At 40.0% G+C, this 25,201-nt stretch overlaps 1 protein-coding gene across 3 annotated transcripts in view; it reads left to right on the top strand.

The window, feature by feature from the left end:
• Nucleotides 1-25,201, top strand: part of arap2 (ArfGAP with RhoGAP domain, ankyrin repeat and PH domain 2) — a 132,517-nt gene that overhangs the window by 25,225 nt on the left and 82,091 nt on the right. For all 3 annotated transcript variants that reach the window (XM_044185025.1, XM_044185023.1, XM_044185024.1), the window contains 3 exons: nt 5,370-5,563; nt 15,040-15,146; nt 23,187-23,386. In XM_044185025.1, the coding sequence (XP_044040960.1) occupies nt 5,370-5,563; nt 15,040-15,146; nt 23,187-23,386 (501 nt within the window). The remainder of the gene's footprint in view (nt 1-5,369; nt 5,564-15,039; nt 15,147-23,186; nt 23,387-25,201) is intronic.

The raw sequence follows: 25,201 nt of genomic DNA on the forward strand, positions 1-25,201 counted from the left end.
TAGAAGGAGTAGGTTAGTGAAGTGGAGGTAAGGAGCTGCTGGGCTGATGCAGTTGGGTTAGAGAGGGGGGAGAAAATGGTGGGGGGATGGTCAGAGGAGGGTGCGAGCGTGTTAAAGGCATCCAGGAGGGACATTAGAAGAAGGGGATAGGAGAAAACGAGGGATGGAAGGGCTTAAATGAGGGAATAACAGGGATGGAGAGAGGCAGACACGCAATCTCAGTGTGAAGAAGCAACAGAGAGGTAAAGGCAGAGACGGCAGGGACAGATGAAAAGGGCAGAGTGAAGATGGAGAGAGGGAAAAGGAGGAGGGAGAAGTGAGTGAATAATTGAAGGCCACCGGAGAGAGTGTGCACACAGCTGTCGGCTGATTCTCCACTTGGTCCGCAGGTGGCCTCTTCCCTCTGGTACTGTCAGCTTGAGAGAGGAGAGATGGAAGGAGGAAGGAAGGCAGGCAGGGGGAGAGAAGGATGGAAGAAAAGAGAGGGAGAGAATGATGCGGAGAGTAGTGGCAGCAATAAGGGAGAAGAAAGCGAGAGTTTGGCAGGAAGAGACATGGCGGAGAGTGATGGAAAATGGTCAGGACAAGAAGGAGAGGTGTGGAGGGGATGCAGACAAATACTCTACAAGAGAGAAGATGGGCTTTATGGTGTAAAAAAATGTTGATGATTTGTATTCTGATGCTTTGGCAATTGCCTGTCCACAAGCCTGATCCTAACACATGCTGGTTTGTTTGAGATGACAGCAAAGAGAGTTAGAGAGCGATGTAGAGAATAAGTAGGGAGAATAACAAATGGTTGTAAACAGGCCAGAGAGAGAACAATGGCAGAAATATAAACTCAGGAGAACATAGCGTTGTATAAACGTTGTATAAACTGTAGTACATATTTCACTTTGCATTATTACACATTTTCCTACTCAGTGGCCCGGTTTTCCACCTTTCTTTAAACCTGCATTAATTGATTTATTTTGGCCACAACAACCTGTAAGCACAACACTGACACATTACTTATAAAGTTGTCACGGTGATCATGTTAGCAGTCAGTTGCCTACTTACACTTACAGCAAACACAAACCAACTGATCTGATGAAAATCCAACATTCACTCTCCTTTTTAGCTCTGTTTTGGTCTCCAACAACTCCTGAGGGAAATATCGGACTCTTTATCAATTAAAGAGTCTAACTAGCCGCTAACTTTGTTTGTCTGCCGTTTTGTGCAGGGCAGGTAGCATTCAGGTTTTTTCCACTGAAAAAAGTGGACCAGTGGTTGTAGAGCAGTGAGACTAAACCAAAACAATAAAGTTGTGGGCTGTAAATTCAAAACAATGAGCTGAAAGACGCTAAAAAGAAAAAGAACTACTTACTAAAGAATTCTGACCAATACACATACGTATGGGACATTTTACAGTTTAAAAATAAACATGTTGGTGTTGAACAAACAGTGAATCTAATTGTAATGTGTATTTTTCTTCCTGTTGATGGAGACTGCGTGAGCACCCTCTAAGATCTCTGTTGAGCACTGAGTGGGCCTGGCTCTCATCTCATCCTCTTTCCTCGTCTCTCTCCATGTAAAGTGGAATAGGCTTTCAAATACATGGCTATACATACATCCCTTAACAGACGCAGAAGCTAGATGTGGATTTTAGCGGAGAAGAGTAGCTGTGCATTCTTTTTATATGCATGCAGAGGTGAGGGCATGTTTGCACACTGAGTGAAAATAATTTTGGCAAGCATGCTAGTATGTGCGAGACTGTGTGCACAAGCAAACAAAAACATATACTCAATCATATGCAATACACATTCTGGTACACAAGTCAGATGCACATATGCTAACACGCAGGCGTGTAGGCATGCCACTGTCTCACTGTTTCTCCTAAGTTTCTCTCAATCCTCCCACCTCCTGCCTGGCTCCAGCTCTCCCTCCCGCGCTCAGATTGACAGCATGGGTGAAGAGGAGAGTGGAGGGAGTGAGGAAGGCCCTGAATAAATGAACAGGCAAATAAGTGAGCTCACGACAGGTAATGGAACTCAGAAAGCAGGGTGGGAACGGAACAGTAAAGCCTAGTGATGTAAAGAGCAGTCAATAATTGAGTAGGCCATTCATTATTGATACCAGCTCTTTGTGAATTCATAAGAATCTCGGGGGCAGCCAGACCAGAGCTGAGTTTGGGACCAGGCAGCAGATATAGTATTTGGGAGCTCAGGGGGGTAGTGTGTGTAGGAGTAGGGTACTCAGAGGAGAAACGTTTCTTCAGAAGTGGAGACGTCGGTGGAAGTGTTCACATGCAAGGTCAAAGACTGCGCAAGGCCAGAAAGTCACAGTCAAGAAGCTAATTAAGGTCAATTTAGGACAATGTCAGGCTGACAGTGGCCACAAAATGATTGACATGTCACTGAGAATACCCTCCTTCCTCTGTCACTCTACAAAGGGAGAGTGCACAAGAGAGGACACAACAGCAGGTCACTCTGAGGGTAATACAAGCTCACAGTTGGCTCAGGAAGGAAGAAAGTAGAGGTTATCTTAAAATAATATGGGTAACACACATGCACAATGATAATCAGGATTTTTTTTCATTTTAGTATGATTGGGAAACTTCTGATTTAAGGTCGAAAATTCTGACCCTGAAATGACCCGATGGAAACCTATCCAAATCCTTGCTAAATTATTATTATTATTTTAAAAAAATGTTTTGAGGATAATTAGATCCAAAATGCAGTCAACCCAAACAGACCCAAAAAAAGAGCTAACATCAACACTAGAAGCAGCATGATGAGCCACCCAGTAACAAGCACCTGCGGTCAAAAAAAGTAGCAAGTACATGTGCATTTTCCCTGCACTTCCTAGTTCACAATGTAAAGTGAAGGGACACTTTGTATAGGGCTGCAACTGACTAATATTATTATTATTATTATTTATTAATCTGCTGATTATGTTCTTGATCATTTGGTCTGTAAAATGTCAGAAAATAGTGAAAAATGAAAAATGTTATAATTTGCCAAAGATATTCACTTTACCATCAAGTATAACAAAGAAAAGCATCAAATCCTCACATTTGAGTAGCTGGAACAAGCAAATGTTTGACATTATTGCTTAAAAAATTACCAAAACATTTATTCGATTATCAAAATAGTTGCCTAATTTGTTTGTCGATCGACTAATCGATTACTCAACTAATCATCGCTAATCAATACAGAGTCTGCTCTGATCCACTCGGGTATTTGATATATTAACAAATTGAGTCCTGCAGTAAAACGGTGGGACCCTACACAACCCGATTACACTGAATATAATTTGGACCTTGCCAAACTAGGGAACTTTACTGTGAAGTAGTGAAGTTCATATTCATGGGTATCCAAATATACATTTCCTGAAAAAGGGGGTGTGATGCCCCCTGTCTGACCACACTGATGTTGTTCTGAGAGCATCATTTTGTCACTTTGTGTATTTCAGAAAGTCATTCTGCAAGAGGCATGTTTTTTTGTTTTGAATTGATGTGCATTCACTTTTTAAAAACTTTCTTTCATTATGATTTCTTTTTTAAAATGTGAGGGTTGTTGCCTTTGCTCAAATTTGCAGGTCCATCCCAACTGATAGCTTAGTTTTCATATCAGTTTACAGAGTTTTTTGATTTCCTGTTCTTTCCTTTTTCTGTCTTGTATTGAACAGTTATCACAGTGGGTGCTGCTTTGGACCTGTGATGTGTGTGTGTGTGTGTGTGTGTGTGTGCGTGCGCGCGCATGTGTTTACAATCCTTCTGGTATCTCTTGTGTTTCCACTTTGCTGGCTTTGATAGCACAATGTCTTGGGCGGTATGGGAATGGGCTTTACAGTGCCGGTTTCATGTCTTCTTTTATGTTCGTTTGAAAAGTTGTAGAGGAAGATATCTGAGAGGCCTTTTGAGTGTACATCGTTTTAATGTAAACCCTGGATGGAACATGATGCGTTGCGATCGCTACACTTGAGCCATTTAGCCATGCGGTAAATCAGGGTGATTTACAAGTTAGAGATTCAGTGTCCTGTTCAAGGACAAAGCATTTTTAAAGTGCCAGTTATAGTACGCTTCCCTGAACATAGATTGTCCAATCATATTTCAGTAACTAGGCATCGCATGCCTGTCAAACTTTGGATTTTTCTAAATGCATGGGGCTATAGGAACAATACTCTGCATATAAAAAGTGTGGATGTTGGTGCCTGTATTAAACCAAAAACACAGAGCAAAAATGTAAGGGATAGATTAAACTGTGTGTTAGTCTGCTCTTACATAAACTGCAAACATTAGCATGTCTGGCTAACTAGCTTAGTTTGCATATCATTAAACTACCTACATTAGTTTCTGGGGTTGCAGGTTACTTAAAAAAAAGTCTGGTTCACAACTAGCATATCCACTGTGTAGTTTTCAACCAATTCATGGAGCTAATGTTAGCTTAATTAGCTAGCTAGCTAGCTACAGCTGATCAAATCTGCCAGTGACATTTGTCATTTCAGCCTGCACAATCAATAGTTGACGGCTATAAATGCGAATGGTGCTTTTGTCTATGTCTGTCTGAAATCAAGGATTCATTGTTTCAAAAATTACTTAGAATTCCAAGTAGGAAATCTTCTCCCATTAGAATTGTAAACTGCATATGTACTGTGAGAGAACATAAAGCTTGACTGGGCTTAGCGAACAGTCAGTTGCTCTAACCACAAAACAAGACAGCTGCACATTTGTATTACATCAAACCAAAGTGATACTCCTTTACAGCTGAGATAACCTGCTCCTTGAAATGTATTCACAGCTTTCTGTGACTTTGCTCTGCTGTTTTCCAGGTTGAGACAAATTAGTCGATTCACAAAACTGTTGCTGCATCTCATTAGAAGCTATTTTTTTTAGTTATATATTTTAATTAGGTGGTGTGTTTGACTCAAATTACCCCTGCCACATCTTGCTTGAGGCTTGCAAATCTCAGAGTAGCAGCTATCTATATCCCCAGCGCAATACTTTGCACTTTTCAGCTATGCAGGATATTCTTTTTCTAGGGGCTACGTTATTTTCACCAATCGTAGCTCATTCTGTGTTTCAATTACTTTTCTTTTAGACTGGAATTTTCTATATCAGTATGCAGTAGAGGTTTAGCAGCCAACAAGCCAGTGTAACTCACTGAAGGGAAGCAAAAATGATGAATTAACAATATGATTCAAAGACTTTAAGATGCCCTGATCTCTCTTTGTCTAGTTCTCTTTCTGGCTTTTCTTGATTTCTTTCTCCCTTGCTTTCGCTCTCTTTCACACACTAACACACACACACACACACACACACTTGTATCCACATGCACCATCTACCTCTCTTTTTCTCTCTTTCTGTCTCTCACTCATGCACGTGTCCACAGGGGAGCGCCAGGAGTGGATGGAAACTCTTCAGACGGCCATGCGCCCCCCCGCCTGTGGCTCCCAGAAGCGCTCCGACAGCCTCTCCCACCTCTCCTCCACAAACAAGCGAGGCTTGCTGGATGTTCGTGGTTACAAAAGCAGAGTGCTGGTGTCCCTGGCGGGGAGTAAAGTCAGACTCTGCAAAACAGAACAGGTACTTCCAACACCGCCGGGACTTCCTCTTTACAGGATGACAGCTTCCTGTTTGAAAAAGGAAGATAAAAATCACAGTCTATTTGAAGCAGATGAGGCAGAGTTGGAGATAGTCATGAAAGATATAGAGATGTTCAGGAATTAGTAAAGCAAAAAGTAAATATATATGTGTAAAAATGCTTCAGGGTTCACTGAGATATATTGCACTTTGTGGGGGATGGGGGAATGACTGGGTGTAGCCAATTTACTTTAAAGTCAGCTGGAAACTTTGTTGACCTGACATGCAAGTACATCCATGACCAGTGCAGAGTAATCTGGAAAAGATGTGGGGAAAGGATGAATGTATAGTGAATGTATAGTAAGTGGAAACAAAACCTTATTAGCAGATGGAATTGGGACGATCTTCAATAACAAACAAATCAGCTCCTTTCCATGGCCGGATTAATTCACATGGGAGCCAGGGTCAAAGATTAGACTCAAGGCCTCTCTCCAAGACAGGTAATAATATAGTACCCATCCTTATGGCCATATTTTGGATTGATATTGTGCTTTAGTGGTGAATATTCCCTTTCAAATTTGCACTTACCAGCCGACACATAATGAATACAGGGCCATTGATACTCTTGAGGATTTAGGGACCCAGGGCAGTTGCCTGCTTTGCCCAGTTGGTAATCCAGCCCTGCTCCTCTCATCAGCTTTAAAAATACTGCAGTCCAGGCTAGTCAGGCAGAAGCACTATAAGTGGCAATGATTGCCCCAGCCCTTTTTGCTCTTAGTGCTAAATCACTCTTTGTTCAGCCAAAAATTTGTGATCTAAAGAGAGACTTCCAAGCATCATTGTTGTCACACAGTAAGCACCAAATGCCCCTCTGGTTAACCGAAGTGACCCCAAGTGATTCTCTGATGTGCCAAGTGCCCCTTTGGTTCACCTGTTTGCCCGTTTGCTGGCCAAAATTCTCCTCTAATTGGAAGTGTCCCTCTAGTTCGATCTGGTATGACCTATAGGGCAAATATGAATCCTAACAGTAACTTGTGGGTGGTGGTAGTGCCCTTTTTTCATTTTGCCCCTGTCTGTGCACACCACTGTACTGTATGAAGACTTTAATACCCAGCAGAGAAACAAAGCCTTTTGATTTAGGTACCAACATTGTCTCTCATCTGGCACCACTTTAAGGCCAAATTTTACAATTTTTTTGTTTTTCAATGGTCATAATCGAACAGAAGAGGTCAAGCTATTGTGATTTTTAGTCCCTAGTATGGCTCAGTCTCCAAAAACCCAGCAGTAACGTTGCCTTTTCTCCAGCGAGGAACAGATTGTAACTAATTATGCAGTAATGTAATTCATCTCATTGTTTTCTCTATGCTTTTCACAAATTTCTTTTGATTGACACTTTTGCAATGTTAAGTATTGCTGACAATTACTGCAATATAACGTTTTTTATATTTAATTGTATTTTAGCCCATTTTCCCTTCTGTTAGATTTGCACTTACTCAGTGATTCAAGAAACTAATTAAGTATTCTCAAACATATTATTTGTCTAAATATACCAAGTGGCTTATGTGAATATTTATGCAGTAACTTTTTGGACTATTAATCATGGTTTGTTTCTTATTTTATTAAACAAGGCATTTAAGATACTCTGATAATCTGATGAGCTATTTATGCTTAAGTGACCAGCCCTGCTTTAGATGGCAAGAGCTAAGAGAAAAATAAAGTTTCCACATGTGGTCTAAAAAAGGTTAGTCTGGTCTTCACCTCAGTACTGTGGATTGAAATCCTGAGCTCCTCTTCAAAAAGTTAGGAAAAATCTGGAATGGTGTACCCTGGGTAATGGAGCACTTGCTGTTTGGAGTAGTTGAAAGCCTCGGGAAGGGGGGAGATTGCATATCTTTGCATCTGATGAATTTTTACAACCTTTAAAGGGCTACTCCGGTGATTTTGTATTACACTTCCATAAATCTTGCAGAGAGACTGTATGGACAAATTGAAGCATCCCAGGATGAGATATCCAGATGTTCATGAATACAACTCAACTAGTGTAGTTCCACTTTGACATACTGTTAAAGTATTAGCATGCTTACTTAGGGCTTTGTATTAATATCAGAGATAATTTTGGAGGCTCTTGTTGACATTTGACCAAAGGGCCCAAAAAGTCAGCAGAGTCCTTTAAGTAGCCTACTTAGTTAGTGTTATTGTGTACTTATATAATATATTCTTACAGACTAATACACTTTTTGATAACTTAATCTCCTCTTAACTGCAGAATAAAGAAGAGATAAGTTTTCTCATAGTCATAGTTTCTCTTGAGTCTTTCTTATTTGATGTGAGTCCAATTAAGCCCTGATAGTCCCTGCTCACGTAGAGAGACTCTGTTCTCTGCCTACTCCTGTTCCAGCAGCAAGATATCCTATCTGAGATGGAAAGATACCTCATACTCAGTGATACTATTTCTTAAAGTGCCTCACACGTATTTGTGTGCATATTTGATAATGCTATACGCATTCAACTCATTTCCATCCCCCCTTGGCTTTCATCTCGTTTCACTCGCTCTTTTAGTTTTGTTGTTTGCCTTTCATTATTTTCTTCATTAGCGTGAACAAACATCTTTGTTAGAATTCTCTTTTGGGTATCACTCCATGTCAGCACATTTCCACTTCCTTGATCTGAGACAGCAGGAGAAACAGAGGGAAAGAGAGAATCAGAGAGAGAGCAAATTAATTGTATTATTTCAGCTTACAAGCTAAATCCCCGGCATAAATGCAGCAGCAGCGGCAGTGCATTTTGCAGAGAGGAAGGGAGACGGCAAATAAAAGGCAAGAGAATAAGAGGCAGGCACAAAGAGATAGAAGTGGAAAGATGAAGTGAAAGGGATGGAGGGAGCGCTTCAGTGCAGAGGTCGCATGAGTGAGAAACGAGCGTTGGTGGTTTGTAAGAAAAAGGAGAGAGTGATGGAGAGCAAGAGTGCAGGGAGGGAGGCAGACCGTTGCCCCGTTCAAGTTCAGTGGAGTGGAGTATTTAATCTAACATGATGAACGAGCTATTGGAAACATCATCCTCCCAGCTCCTCCTTCACCACCCCTACCCCATTTCTCATGGACCGTAAGCCCTGTGATGAAGCTGTGTTTAAGGTCATTTAAACACCAAGGTAAAGAAAGTCAGACAGTGCACAAAGTGTGTCACACACACAAACACACACACACACACACACACACACACACACACACACACACACACAGGTTTATTCTGAGAGTGATCTCTCTGTCATGGGCTGCATAGGCAGATAGGTACAACGAGAGTAACTTGTTTCATGTCTTATCATCTCATACATCACAAGTGTTGTCTGGTTACTGTTCACTCCGGTAGCTGAAGGATTGATTGATCGTTGGATGATCATACTTCTTGCTGTCATCTCGTAACTAATTTAGCTTCCTACTAGCTTATTCGAACCCAGTTATACCAGCGAAATCTTGGTTGAAACAAAAATTCTTTCCAGATATCTTTTTCTCTCGCTTTAATTGCTACTTAGCAAACGTTACACATACAGTAGAGTCTTCTCTGATGGGAAAGGTTCTCTGAGTATACAATAACAGTGAGACAGAATTTAATTAATATCTGGTTTAATTAAATCTCTTTCTCATTTGCCCTTCTCAAGATCTTCTTTGTAACAATTAACGTCATCCCGAGACTGCAAGGCCGCTTTGTAGAATTTGTGACACAAGAGTGAGTCCCAATTCACCAGGGCCCTCCTCTTGTAATGAGTTTTGTTTCTTTTCGCATAGCTGATTATCTATGTATCAGGTAATTTAAAATACTCTTGCTATACTACTGTATGTGGTGAGTACAATTTACACCTGCATTGATATACTGTGTATATGTATTTTTTTTTGCTACTTGGGGGCAGCACATCACTGACATATTAAAGTTGATATGGTGAACGTGTTAGCAAACAGTTGCCTATTTACACATTCAGCAGACACAGAGCAACATTAGCATTCATTTGGAGTTGTTCACCTGATGAATTCAAGTGCAATATGCACTCATTAGCTAGTTGCTAACTTTGCCATTTGGTGCACATAGTGAACAGGGAGTTTATCGTAGTTTTTTTGCTAAAAACAGCTGCCTGCTGCTGGAAACCATGTGGATTGGAGCGGTTAGAGTGAACCAAAGTTCTTCTTCTAAATGCTAAAATAAGTGAGCTAAATGCTATTGTCAGCAGGTGTAGTGTTTACAATGTTCACCATCTTAATTTAGCATGTTAGCGTACTAACATTTTCTAATTATCACTAAGTACAGCTGAGGCTGATGGGAATGTCATTAGTGTTCGGACATTAACCAAAGTATTGGAGAAAGTCAAAATTTGACCTGCTGGTGGAGCTAGATGGAAAGTCAGAGAATCACCAAAGTCAGTAGGATTTATCTTCTGGTGACCATCAAGGTCTGTACAAAATTTATTTCATGGCAATCCATCCAAATGTTGTTGAGATATTTTAGTCTGGACTGAAGTGGTGGGTAGAATGACCAACACTGCCACACCTAGAGCCATGTTGCTAGCATCGCTAAAAATATTGATTAGTGCCTCTTTTAAATATTAAATCAGATTTACAAAGTTTTATATGAACAAGCATGTGATTTGTGCTTAGATTCAGCCAGGCTGGTGCTAAATTGACTCATTTGGGATTAGAAACTTAACCGTAGGACCTTTTTATTTTGCCAAACCTACGCTTTACCAACTCAGCCAAACTCACACTGAAGCATCAGTCAGACTCGTAAAGTCTTTATAGTGTGTTCCACATGCACAGTAAAACTTTTGTGAAATATTTTCGACCAAATGACTGAGAGACCAGCTCGGTGACTTTTACTGGCTGCTCTCCTCACCTCATACATTACTTTCAGAAATATTTTCAGAATATATATTTTTTTATTTACCTAAATAACAAACTGAAGTTGCTTTTTGTTCAGGTTTACTGTAAGTGCATTCATCACTTGCCTCTTTCTGGTTTTCTCTTTTGTCTCCATATATTCACCTGAATTATTTGTCTTTTTCCGCTTCTCTTTTTGATCCTCTATCATCGTCTATAGCTCCTTGCTCTCCTTGGCCTCTCTGTCTCTGATGTTTTAAAATAATCAAAAGTTTTTTGTCCTCATTGTGTGTGTGTGCTCTTTTAAACCCACCTACCTCTGCGAGACGGTCTTTGCCTGCATGCTTTTAGAGCATCTTAAGTAGTTGAGTGGACATGGAATAGGAGATAGAAGTACAGGCTGCCTTTACTTGTCTGACTTCTTTTAGAGCGCTGTGGAGTGACTGATTCACACAATAACAGGTTGGAAAGCTTTGAAAGAAAGTATAATTGTATGCATAGCTTGAATTTTCAGAGTGGGCCTTTGTTCAGCACTTTCCAGGTTAAGGATATTCATTTTAAGTGCGAGAGAAATTTTCTCTCATTCTTAGCGGGAATTTGGTGTGTTTCCTTGATTTGAGTTGATTTTTTTTACTCTTTGAGTCGATGAAGTTCTTTGATATGCTTTATGTAGTAAGGTATGTGGACAAAATGCGCAGAAAGTCACGCATGCGTATAAACATGCGCCTTAGGGCTTTTAACCCTCTCCCCCCCATAAGTGCCATTATTGCCACCTACCCCTTGGCTGTTGTAATTGGGTGAGTTATTTTTACCTCTAATGTCTTTCCTTCCTCTCCCCATCCCTCCTTCCCTCCATCCTTGGTGAATTAATTGGAGAGGGCAGGAGGCCACGGCACATATTGGGTAGGTAACGAGTAGCGAGGGCTGGACGGCCGCTAACACCCAGCACTCTAATTGGCTGCCTGAGAGGGATGAGGGTCATTAGGTATAGGTGACTGCTTTGCCCTCTCAGCACAGACACACACTCGCATGCACGTACATTCAGACAGACGGGAACGCTCATGCATGTATGTGCACGTACAGTACAGACGCCTTCCTCTTCCATATATCCATCCAGTGTGAAAGAGGACAATTACAGTAATACATGTAAACCATTTGTCCGTCTGTGTTTGAATTACAGCTGTGTGCTGCGTTGAGATTTCTGAATAGTTAGGGAGAGAGGTTTGAATTAGCTTGGTTTAAACTACATACACGATACAGATTTATTGAGATTTATTGATCATTTTACAACACAGGGTTGTATAATGAGATTTTGTTTTATAGTCCCTTTTATGCTAATCAAAAGAGAAAATACAGTAGATCAGTGTATAAATAAGTCATAGAAAAAATAAGTCATCCATCTCATTATCGTGTCATGCGTCTTCAAACCTCGGAACATACTAAATTTAAAAGAGCAATGACAGTACGGTGTTTTAATTGATAGGATAGAGAGGCAAGTTTCTGCTGCTTCTAAGCCCTAACATCATTACTTTTCGCTCAATTAGGACCTGGCCATACAGCGAATTTACTTGTATCACTCACGCTCTCTTACTCCTTCTCTTTTCTTTATCTTTCTCTGTCTATGTCATCCTGTCTTAATTACTCAAAATGCTCCATAGGATCGGAGTTCTCCACACTCGCCCTGTCTCAACATCATTGTCCAGAACTGTTGAGTTTTTCACCACAGTCCTCTAAATTAGTTTGAAGTAGTCTAATTGGGGCTAATGATGGTCAAATGAAGATTTTGACAACATTAGCCCCAATTGAACCAACCCACACAATACTGAAAGATTAGGTTGGAAATCCTGCAGCATGCAAATATTTAAGTGACTTCCTCCTGGTGTTGCAATCTGCAAAATTTGGCTGCACTGAGAAGTTTGTAGCTAATTAGCTGAAGAATTCAGCAAGAGACATGACAGCGCTCTCCCCCACATACATAAACACACATAAACACACACAGACAGACACACACACACACACATACGTCTTTGCGCTGCTAGGCCGTTCATTCCCAAAAAAGCGCCCAATCAACAAAGATGGTGTCGATTCATTTTCTTCTCTTTGTTTGGTGTAATTAGTGTAAATTGTTTTGCTGGTGAAGAACAGTTAGCGCAGAAAACACACATGCTTTATAGTTGGCACAGCATGGCGGCATTTAGCGCTCCTTGCTAAGGCTGTGTTTTGTAATTCGTTGTTAAGTACTGGCACAGGTCCTGTTTTGTTCTGGCTCTTTCTACACACACACTGTCTTTCTGTCAACTGCTCAGCTGACCCATCACCCGCCTCACCCACTCTCAGTAAGGATTACCAGGACCTTCTTTGGCTTATACTTTCTCCCTCCTTCCCCTTCCTTTGTGTTCTCGCCGTCTTTCTCTCCCCCATGTTTTGACTCACGTTTGTGGAGTAAAGTGTGTATTTTTCTGTATTGTAATTTTGGACACCAGTGTTTTTTTCTCTGTTTTGATGCTGTGCCTATGTGTGTGGGTGTAGGTGCACTTTTGTCTTCCTGTCTGTTTTTCTGTCTCAGCTCAGAGCTCAAGGCTATAGAAAATGGTCTAAACTGCTGTGAGTGTTGAGGGTGAAGTGGAGAAGGGAGGGGGCGTGGTGTGACGCAGAGTTATAGTGGAGCTTATGAAAACGGTGCCTCTGCATCTAACCCCTATTTCTGAAATGGGCCTCAGAAAACTTCTAGGCTGAGAGTTCGGGTTGTTTGGATTCCCCAGATGCACCTTTTCCTTTCGCAAAGGTTTTGCCGTTTCATGCAGGTATCCACACACACACACACACACACACACACACACACACACACACACACACACACACACACACGCACTGTAGCCTCTCTTTCTGTCTCTCTTTAACTCTTGCACAGGCACACACATCTCGCACAGACACTTGGTTTGTACGTCATTGGTGAGAAGGAGAAAAAGCAGATAACTGGTGCGTTAGTGGTCTGTCACAAACCATTTCAGTGGGCCTCTCTCACATGTCCAGTACCATTTCCTAAAAAAATTAAAAAACAGTCCACAGGTCGCAGGGCAGCGGAGACCAAGAATGTCTCTGCAATGATTGTGGATCTTCCTTAGTGTTTGTTAGTTTTCATTATACCAAATGACATTCAAGCCTCATGTGAGAAACAAGTGACTTTAATGAGGCAGCCTGTTGATCCCAGCTTAGTAGGGAGGGTTTATAATTTGCCCAATAACGGCCTTGAGGTGGTGTCTAGTGAAGGACCCTAACATTTTCAGGGTCCTTTGGGAATACACTTTTTTCTAGATTTATTTTGAACATTTGCATACATATCACATCTGGGTGGGGAAAATGAAAAAGCAGCGCTTGGCCTTCCCTCATTCATACCACTGAGGTGCCCTTGAGCAAGGCCCTTAACCCCAACTGCTCCGCTCAGTGGCCAGCAGATCAGACTGTGGTTGTACTGTGAATGTGTGTAACTGTGTGAATGTGATCAGTGTGTTCCTGCAAAGGAGAGGCTTCCTCTCAGTGAAACTTCCCTGAATAAATAAAGGTTAAAAAAAAAAAACATACTTTCTGGCTTTAAATATGGGAAAGTGATTAAAGAAAAAGAAGGCTGTTCAGTTGACGTGTTTCTTAGCTGTCCACTCAACCTTCCATTTTCTACCTCTTGCAGTGGTAGCAGGAAAAGTATTCTCCCTATCTACTTCCTCGAGCTGCTCCTGAGGGTTCCCAAGGTATTCCCCATACTGGTTGGAATACATTGTCCCAGTTGTGGGTCTCCTTCCAGTTGCTTGGAATAGGGGTTCAGTGGGCATCCTAATCAGAAGCCCAAACCACCTTTTTTTTAAGAAATAGTTTGACATTTTGGGATATATGCTTATTTGCTTTCTTTTCAAGAGTTAGATGAGAGCATGGATACCACTTTTATGTCTGTACAGTAAATATGAAGCTGGACCCAGCAGCTGGTTAGCTTAGCATAAAGACTGAGAAACTGTTTGTTTAATCTGTACAAAAACCAAAGTGTAAAAACAACAATTTGCTGTATTGTACAGTGCAACATGTACCTCCGCCCCCCCATAAACCAGCAAATTGTCGTTTTTACACTTTGGTTTTTGTACTGATTAAACAAATAAGATATTAAATGTTAATTAGTCCAAAGTTCAAAATATAACTACCAGCACAGCTAAAGCTTGCTAATTAACATGTTTATTCCATACACAAACAGAAATGTCAAAGACAAGTTTGTAGTTTAACATGTAGTTACATCCTGTAAATCTGTCTTGGTGAACATTGGCCAGGCGCAGAGAGCCAGGCTAGCTGTTTTGTCTTGCTTCCAGTACTTATGCTAGGCTAGGCTAATTGCTGCCTGGTTCTAACTCCATATTTAACGCACAGACACGAGAGTGGTATCATCTTCTCATCTAACTCCTAGCAAAATAGTGAATAAGCATATTTTCTAAGATGCTATTTCTTTTAGCACAGTGGTAATGAGAAAAAAACAAGGCCAGTAATTGTTGATGATTCAAAGTGGCTGTGCTGTAACAACCTCACAATTAATTAATATTAAATCTACGGATTTCTATCTCTCTGTTTGTGTTTTTGTAGGACTATAAAGCGGGCCTGGCTATTGCTGAAGTGGAACTGACTGCTGCCAATATTAGAGACGTGGACCGCAGGGGCTTTGAAATCAACACGCCCTTCAAGAACTTCTGGTACGTTTGGACTCAAATGTGTATGTGCATGCATATGAGTATGTACTTTTGCGTACACGTATATCTTCGTTTGAGTATGTATCTTTTCTTGCCCACTTCTCCAACAACAAAGAGCTAGTCATGCTAGACTGTTTGTGATGTATGATGTGTCTTTTTATGTGTGCTTGTGTGAGAGAGAAAAGTGCTCTTTTTCCATTTGATCTCGCAGCTCTCTTACCTTAAGAGATACTCTGTTTCTTATCACTTTTTTCATCATCTAAAAGACGAATTTTAAGTGAAGGAATCTCTACTTGAATACAGACCACTCAGAATGATATATTCAACAGATTGACACTGTAATACACCCCCACATTTGTTTAAAATCTTCTGGAGGAATCTTACTGGAGGAAGCAGCGGGATGTCAAGACTTCATTCATATTCTTTCCTTAAACAAATCTCACTGCACTATCATCTCATTTTAACCATATAGTTGAGGAAATGCCCTTCACATACACTAAGCCTCTTGTTACACTGTATTCTAATCTCAATAATCACATCTCATAAAGCATCCATATTCACAGCTAAAAGGCGAGGGCAAGCATTTTGTTTAATCTGCTCTTATGCATGGATGGTATTAAGAGTCTCATAGTGGTTTAAGAGTTTAGGGTACTTGTGGTAAAAGAATATTCACATAGTCCCATCAGATTGGCCTTTTTAATGTTTTTTTATAACCATGGCTTTTCTTTTTACCTGGAGAGTTGGAGGATTAATTCAAACCAGAATGTTTTCAAGACTTTAAAATAACAAAACTTTAAAATGTATCTGCGTTCTATTTTTCCCCTTCTTTTCAGTAAAATGTACAAATCTAAAATCAATGTATTAGTTAATATCAACTGCATTGCTATAAAAAAAGGTCAAGTGAGCAACAAAGAACAGAGGAATGAAAGTTCTTGCTTATTATTTTGAACCTGGAACAAAGAAATTGTTGAGATTTGAAGATAGATAGAATCTTCACTAAGGTCACTTTCACACCTGTAGTTGGGTTCATTTGGTCCAGTCCTGTTAGTTCTGGTATGTTTCACTGAGCTTTTAATGAGAAACTGCCAAAGTATGCCGAACAGGACACAAGCACAACACACCTGTGGTTAACTCACACAAACTGCTTAGACAGATCGCTTGTAATATCAATTCACAATCAGCAGATGGGTTAAATTGAAGTTTATTGTAGTAGGAATGTCTTTCTACTCCCATAAAACAAACAGACTGCACCAGAGTCCACTTGGAAGCAGCTGAGACACACCTTTTCATGCAGCCTCGTTCGGCATCCTAAGGGTTCTTTCACACCTAACCTTTTTTGGTTTGGTGAATTTGTGACATATTAGGTCCGTTTACAGTCTTGACTAAGGGCCTTTTCAAACCTTAAGTTCATTTGCTCTTGTTCGAATCTGTGGATGAATTGGTAAACTTAGTTTCGTGTCCCCGTTGGTTCAGTTTCTTCAAACACAGAAAAAAATTCCATGTGTGAACCGTTCATTGGTTAGTCTGGGACGGGAGCGAGAAAGTGAGCACAGGTCTTGGTGCAGTTTGAAAACGGTTTGAAAATGCCTTAAGAATGCTCACAGCAAAACTGATCAATCAGTGAGTTACCTGGCTGTCAATTTGACTTCATGTTTACGGCTCGTGGTTTGTTTGAAAAGTGCTTTAAAGGCGGTGCAAACATGAAACAAACAAGAACTAAAAGGCAACAATGGAAAAAAAAAAAAAAATCCTTGTGTCCATGCTGCCAAACTGAACTAAAAGTAGGAAGGTGACCATAATGTCACGCACAAAAATAAAAGTAATCCCGTTAGTTATTTTAAATTATTCAGTGTCAGTTGTTAAAAGTATGCACTTTTCCCCTTTACAATACACAAGTGGAGTATATGTTTTCCTTTGAGATGTAAATTGCGAAACTAATGAGCAGACTTGTCACAAAGTTAATACTCTGCTCTAAGGAGACAAAGAGAATCTTCTCATAAGTTTCATAGCATTATAGTAGCACTGCATTCTCATTTCCAAACTCTCACCACACACATCGCAGACTTATTGGTCATTGCAATAAACATGCTACATGAGAACAGGGTCCTGTACAATCGATCAGGATTTTTTAATGAAATCTCCCCTGGGAGCTTTGTGCAGGTATCTCTGCCTCTGTAGGGCACAAAGCCTTTCAGGTGACTCCAGTCCCTGAGGGCCTACAATCAATGAGCGTGCTGCTTGTTTGTGCTGTAATAGCCCATTTAGAACCGTCACAGCTGCCTGGACAAAGCATGGCTTGTTTGTTTGTGTACGCTTGTTCACTATTTTCTCTTCTTTTTTACCCCTTCCTTTTTTGCCTGTTGCCTTGTGTAAAGAGCCCCCCCCCAATTCCTCTACCTGTCAGTTGTATGAGTTGTTCGATCGATCTGTTTGTGTCAGCTCCTTTAATGGTCCCATCGTTTGGCAGCTTCGTTAATACGCTGGATATAATAGCCATTTTGTGTGAAACAAAAAAGAGGTGGAATTAAAATGAGCTCAGGTCTCCTGAATTGTTTTGATGAGGTGATTGCTGAAAGGGTTTTGTTGTGTGTGTGTGTGTGTGTGTGTGTGTGAGTGAGTGTGTGTGTGTATGGATCAAATCGATTGGTAGCCCTGGGAGTGTTCTCCTACCTGCTGAAGGTGGGGATTAGTGAGAAACTCATCTAATCACTTTAAGCTGTGGAGACTCACTTTGGCTTTTCCATTGTTTTGCTGCCGTTAAATGGACAGAGCGTTCAGCCCGCTGTGGTAGATGCAATAGCAGACTTATGAGAAGAGAGAATGACAATGAGGCAGAGAGGAGAAGGGATGTTACCAGGCAAAGACACTCAACTTTGGAGAATAGAAAAACTTCTACTAAAGTAAAGCTGCAGATAAATGCCTAGCTCAAGGGCATATTGGAAAAAATCCATGTTTGTCTGGTTTGTTTTGTGTTGGTCTGGTGGGTGTGTCCATTGTATCAAGGTGGCAGCGAAAAAACCCAAACTACTGCATCTTTACTACATTGGTAGATAGCACAAGGGTATGTGTTTGTAATTTGGATAAAATTACCCTTTAAAGGATAGGCTTGTATTTTTTAAGTCCATCTTAGAACACTACTCATACTCAAATTCCATCTTGGACACTGGATTTTGTCCCCCATCACTTACATTGGAATCATGTTAGGAAGAGATCTCTTCACAGCCGGTATGGAGAGGAAGAATGATTACAGCAACCAATAACTCTTTCAACATGCATACATGTGGACATGTGTTCTCCTTAAAACCACCTCTACTTTACTTTCTTCTTTGCTAGTAAATTAGTGTACTCTTGGTATCGGCTGATGCAAGCCTTAAATGTTGGTATTGTATCCAGTGTTGAATTTTCTGCCAGCATTTGGCCAGTTGTGGAATTGGCATTTTTGTGATCTGATTTCAATTAATACAACTCTCAAATGAGCAAAATAACATCACCATCCTGATCTTAAAGGGGCACTTCACCAATTTAGTATTGCACTCCCATGAAGGTAGGAGACATACAAGAGACATATTGAAAAACAATAGTCAAAATCCAAGCAACTGATTTTTAATCTCTAATATGGGCCGATCTCCCAGACCACTGAATCCTACATTACCCATAATGCTACCAGTAGCATTATTTTGCTTGACCCTCTCTGCCTGGTAAATACCAAAGTCTTTCAAACTCTGTGCCCCTAGTTTTTGTATAACTATTTCTCTATTCTTTTTTACCTTCTCATGCCTTCCTGAACACAGCTTTAGGTAGGCTTAATCCAACAATCATTCAAATGTTGGATCGATTTATCTTTTTTGAATATCATCTGCCGGTTTGTGCTGCCAAGTGTTTTCATCTCATCTTAACACTTGTATATTTTTGGTCTTTTTTTTTGTTTTAACTTCTTTTTTATTTTTTCGCATTCAAAGTAGGAGTCCTGTTTTCAGGTGTATTTGACCCTGTGAAAATTACCTTTATAGGACTTTTTTTGAGGTGGTGGTGGGTGGCAGATTTTTAGAAGTGCACTGTGATCTGTTGATTTCACAAAATGCCATTATAGAGGCCGTATTGATTATCCACATATCAAAGAACATGGTTCTCTCAGTAATAAATGCAGTTGGGAATGACTAGATGTCATGCCACCTGAATTTTGAAAGATATTAATGCTCCTCAGCTTGTACTGATTAACTGCTGTTAATATTTACTATTTAAGTACAAACATCTATTTGATAATATAAACCCCTTGATATTTCACTCTCTTACTATTATGTACATACAAAAGAAGCAGTATGCCCATTCATCATTCATGAAGAAAAATTTCCTCACTTACATGTAGTATGTAGGGTAGCAGAGCATAAATGCCTTAAACAGCAAACAGGATAAAGGGACACCAGCAGGAGTAAATGTTTAAACTTAAGATTTAATGCTCACTATAACTGAGAATTTTAAAAAGAATGTCAAGCTACCGCACATCAAAATTGGATTTCCCAATTTTAATTTAAAATTTAAAATTTAATTATACTAGGCCGTTGGGTGAATGGGGAATCCTGAAGTTGAGTGTAAAGAGCAGTATTTCCAACTCCAGACCATGAAGGTCATGTAGGCCAATTGGATATTAGATGTGCTTTTATAACAGAATTGTTCAACATTTTGAGAAATGTGCTTATTTGCTTTCTTGCCAAGAGTTAGATGAGAAGAACGATACCACTCTCATGCCTGTCGGTTAAATATGAAAAGCTACAGGAGACAGTTAGCTTAGCTTAGCATAAAGAGTGGGAACAGGGGGAAACTGCTAGCCTGGCTCTGTCCAAAAGGTAACAAAATCCGCCTACCAACACCTCAGCTCATTAATTAACACATTATATCTTGTTTGTTTTATTTGTCCAAAAAACAAAGTGTAACAACCACAATTATGGTTTTCAGGGGAGTTATGTGCTGGACTATTACTTGGCTGGGAGCAGTGACTTTCTGGAGTCTCTGCTGGTTGCCTGGCGACCTCACAGTGACAACAAGGTTCCAGGAAGTCACTGCACCTTGCCATGAAATGGTAGATTATCTTACCTTTGGACAGGGCCAGGCTAGGTTTCACCTTGTTTATTTATGCTAAGCTAAGATAACCATCCCCTGGCTTATATTTAACAGACATGAGAGTGGTATCGATCTTATTTATCTCTTGGCAAGTAAGCATATAACATATATCTCAAAATGGCAAACTATTCTTTTAAACAATCAATACATTTCTGCAACATAAAGGGTAGTAACTCAGTTGTTTGACTTGAACAGAGTAGTTCATTGCACTTTTAGTTTCCTTTCAGCTTTGATAACTTTCCAGATAATTGCATGAGAGCAGCTTGGAATAAAATGAGAGCTCTATGATTGTAGTTTGTGGCAGGGAAGGAGATGATAGAAGCCTGAAGCCTGTGGTTGTTAGGGTGATTGACATATTTCAATAACATATAAGATTGCTTGAAAGTTGTAATTGTAGTGAAAAACAGTGCTTCGGTTATCAGTGCAAACAGCTTAGCTATAACAAAATTTATAATCAGACACTTTAATTATTGTCAGCTTGTAAAACATAGTAATTTTACTCCTACTCAGCCTCTTACATTTGTTAATTTTTCAGTGGTTTGGAGGAATTGTTTGAGGTCTCCTTTGATATAATATTAGGTGTTTGGTTCAGATTTCCTTTTAGAATTCTGTATTTTATATTTTCCTTTTTACCACCTGTTGTTCTTAAAGCTGTAGTTTATTTTGCAACCTCATCTGAGACTAGCCTTCACTTCAAATCTAAAACACTGCGGCTTGGGGACCTCCAGATACTCTGGCGCCTGCCTCCCTTTGCTCCTCTGTGGTTTTGGAGGCCATATTGTAGTTCAGCATACGATGTGAGCAGTCATCTCTTTAGACAGGCCCTGGGCAGAGACCTATGGGCACAGAACGGCTGAACCCAATCAACCTATCGATCTCTACTGGGTTACTTGGGCGAGGCTGGCCTGGTGCACATCCTCTGCTCCGGGCAAAAGCTTCCCCTCCCCATCGTCTCCTTCTCCCTCGTCTTCTGTCTTACTTTACACAGGTTGCCATGGAGACCACTGGTCCCATTTCTCCTTTCTAAGTGCTTCTTTCAGTCAAGCTAGGACTCTCTCTCTTTTTCCTCTCAATTTTATATTTTTGTCACTCTTGCCGTCTATCTTCTTCGCCTGTCCTCGCCCTCACTTAAGCTCACACACGCGCACATATTGCTTGTTACATACACTTATCAGACATTTAGCTAATTTTGAGTTACTCAGTACATTCAGCAACTTCTTCAAAATACATGCACCATCCTCTCCATCAGAAACCTGTGCTGTCTGTCCCTGCGAGGTATCTTTATAAGTGCTCGTTAGACAGTGATAGACATATCCCATCATTCCTGTATGTGTTTTTTTGTGTGTGTGTGTGTGTGTGTGTGTGTGTGTGTGTGTGTGTGTGTGTGTGTGTGTGTGTGTGTGTGTGTGTGTGTGTGTGTGTGTGTGTGTGTGTGTGTGTGTGTGTGTGTGTGTGTGTGTGTGTGTGTGTGTGGTTTCAAAAAGATCTCTTCATTCTGGAAAATTAACGAGTAAGACATAGATGGATTGAGAGACAGGTAAATAAATGACTGTTGTGAAAGACAACCAATTTAGGAGCGTTAACAGTTCAGGCATTTCCTGTACAGTATGTGTGTGTGGTGTATGTTCTATTAAATATATATATTATTTATTTTATATTTTAGGATTTTTCCTTACCTCCCAACTCTGTCTTCCCCTCATCCAAAAAAACTCTGTGACTTGGTCAGGGTGCTAAGTATCTTCAATTCTGTGTTCAAAATATGGTTGGTTGCATCAGTTGAATTAGTAGATGAGATGTAGCGAATTTGACATGATTTAAACCTGCTCTTTCAATATACACTGTATAGCCAAAAGTATGTGGACACCCGAACATTACTGCCTCCAGTCTTCTGGGAAGGCTGTAGGTATTTGCTCCCATCCAGCCACAAGAGTATCAGTGAAGTCAGGCACTGATGTTGGGCAATAAGGCCTGGCCTGCAGTCAGTGTTCCAGTTCATCCCAAAGGGTTTAGGATCAAGGCTCTGTGCAGGCCAGTCAAGTTCCTTCACACTAAACTGGTGTCTAAATATTATTCAGCGTGTTTACATTCTAAAATTTCATGTATAACTATCATTAATAACTAAGTAATCCTTCCAAAATAAGGTCAGGGAAGAGGAAAAATCTGATTACTGACCTGCTGCATGTATGCGTAGATTTACAGTAACCATGTCACTACAGTGCATGTAAATGCATTCTTCGATTTGCTGAGTAACCTTTTGGTCCAATTTTGCCTATATAGTGTAATCGTTGACATGAAGCTGAAGTACAGACTTAGCCACTATTAATGATTTTTTCTTGCAAATTATTCTTTGACAAATTGACAAATTACCTTCATGTGGCAATACTTTTAGACATATACTGTATTGGAAGAAACCTTTGTCTGTAACTACACCCATGTCAACAGAAGAAGCAGCATCACCTATATTACCAAGCTTATCTCAGTGCGCTACTTTTTTTTATTTTCTCACTTTCAAATTGAGTTCCTGATGCAAGTTCTGATGGAACTGGATTTTTAAAAATGTAAGCTGTAAATGTGTTATGTTTATATTCTTTTCACCATTATCGCCATTTCTTTCCTAGTCTAATTTAGAAATAATATCCTGAAAAAATATCCTGCATTAGCACTTTGTAGATTTTAGTGGTGCAGGGTGAGACAGACTGATTTGCCTGCCCTGTCGCCCCCTCTACCCACTCCTGTATCAATTTCATCAAATCTATTGCGATCACACATAGGCATACACACTCCGCAACCCCCCAAAACTACTCCAAATACTCCACACCCCCGTAACCCTGCCAAGCTATACTATGCTGTTTAATTGCTCTCTCAAATCAAATCAATAACAGTGAGGCATGTGTTGGGGTGGGGGCAAAAAATCAATTGTTACAGCTTCACGGCCGAGTCAGAAAGGGAGAAGGAGGAGTGGATTGAAGCAGTCCAAGAATCGATCGCTGAGACACTCTCCGACTATGAAGTGGCAGAGAAGATCTGGTTCAACAAGGCTAACAGGAGCTGTGCTGACTGTCGCGCCCCACAGCCGGAGTGGGTGTCTGTCAATCTGGGTGTGGTCATCTGTAAGAAGTGTGCAGGTAAGGGACACACGTGTACTGCTTTACTCTTGTCTTCCCCTTCTACTCTCTGATGCAGACACATATGTACTGGATGCAGGTGTACACACCGATAAATAATAATAATAATAATAAACTGTATTTATATAGCACCTTTCAAAACAGTTACAAAGTGCTTCACAATAAAAACAGAACACATTTAAATCACAAAGAGAATAAAATTAACTAAAAGTTGTAAAACTAAACACTTTATAAAACACAAAAAGAGTAAAACAAACTAAAATGTCATAAAACATAAATGAAATTACTGAAAAAGCAATTTTTAAAAAGTGGGTTTTTAAAAGTGATTTAAAAGACAAGATAGAGTTTGCCTCCCTGATCTCCTTAGGCAGGTCATTCCAAAGTCTGCCAGCCTTAACAGCAAAGGCTCTATCACCTTTGAGTATCAATCTGGACCTTAGAACAACCAGGAACGACGCATCCGAGGATCTCAGGGAGCGGGAAGGGACATAGGGCAATAAAAGATCTGATAAATAACTTGGGTCGAGGTCTCTCAGAGCTTTGTAAGTAATCAATAATAATTTGAAATCAATTCTGAAAGCAGCAGGTAGCCAGTATAGTGAAGCCAGGATCGGTGAAATGTGATCATGTTTCCTAGCCCGAATCATTCATATATACTGTACATACAGTGCACTCTGATAAACAACCCCCCATGTGTAAACACTCGCCCACACACGGCAATGTGTGAATGGTTAGCAAGCAGCATGTCAAAACACCTTTTATATGATAGTTCCTAAAGCAGTGGTTCACCATCTGCAAGTAGGAAACCTGAGTTGCATGATGACAAACAAGACAGTAAAAAATAAAGAAAAAACTGTAACACTTTGTGTCCGTAATTTCCTAATAATTTCTTAGCAAGTTTCCTGGAAAAAACTATGTAATTTGATACTAATTATAGGAAAAACAGAGAAGCTCTGAGACTGTTTTTGTGTAGGATTTAATTAATTGTATTAGGTTCATATGCAGTTTTTGGTTTCCAAGGGAATTTAAACCCAAGTAAATAGTCATTCATTATGTATTACTTGAAACTTTCTTTATATATGTTTTATTGGGAACTTGCCTGTAAAATTCACATGAATGTTCAGCTGACCTGTTGTGCACTGACTTGACTCTCTAGATTATGCTAGTAACTCATTGGAATTAATTATTGTAAGTGTGCCAATTGAACCATGTGTCTATACTATTTTACCTTTAATTAATCACATTGATTTTTACAGGACCCATAAAAAACAATCTTTTACCCAAAATTATGTTTATTTTTTGAACTTATCTCAAACCTCTGCATCTTATTTGGAGAGTTTTACTTCTTATTTTAAAATGAAATGATCTGAGAAGGGAACAACATTCTTTGCTTGAAGAGCTCACAGACATTCATGTATGTATGCAATCTGTGACGGGGGATCACGAGTAAGCACTGTCTGGCTATAAAGGGTCACAAGCCCACAAGAGGTTGTGAACCAGCTATAAAGACCTAAACACACCATTCTCTTGCTCATATTAATCAATTTTATTTACTCTTCTCTTTCTGAAATCTTAGCGAAAAAACACAAAGAGAGACCATGCTGCATATGAAAAGTTATGAAGAAAACTCAAAAACTCGCTAAAGTAAAAGAAGCTTGTTAGCATTCATTCTTAATCTGTATGTGTGGCCTGGTGTTTGTTTGTGTCTGTGTGAGTATACTCTGACCCAGAGGCTCCTTTGGAATGAATTCTCAGGTGATACACCACTTATGGGAGTTGGCGTAAGGCCTCTGGATTCTCTAATCTATTTGGCAA

The sequence above is a fragment of the Siniperca chuatsi genome, linkage group LG22 (assembly GCF_020085105.1).
Source record: "Siniperca chuatsi isolate FFG_IHB_CAS linkage group LG22, ASM2008510v1, whole genome shotgun sequence".
Taxonomy (NCBI): domain Eukaryota; kingdom Metazoa; phylum Chordata; class Actinopteri; order Centrarchiformes; family Sinipercidae; genus Siniperca; species Siniperca chuatsi.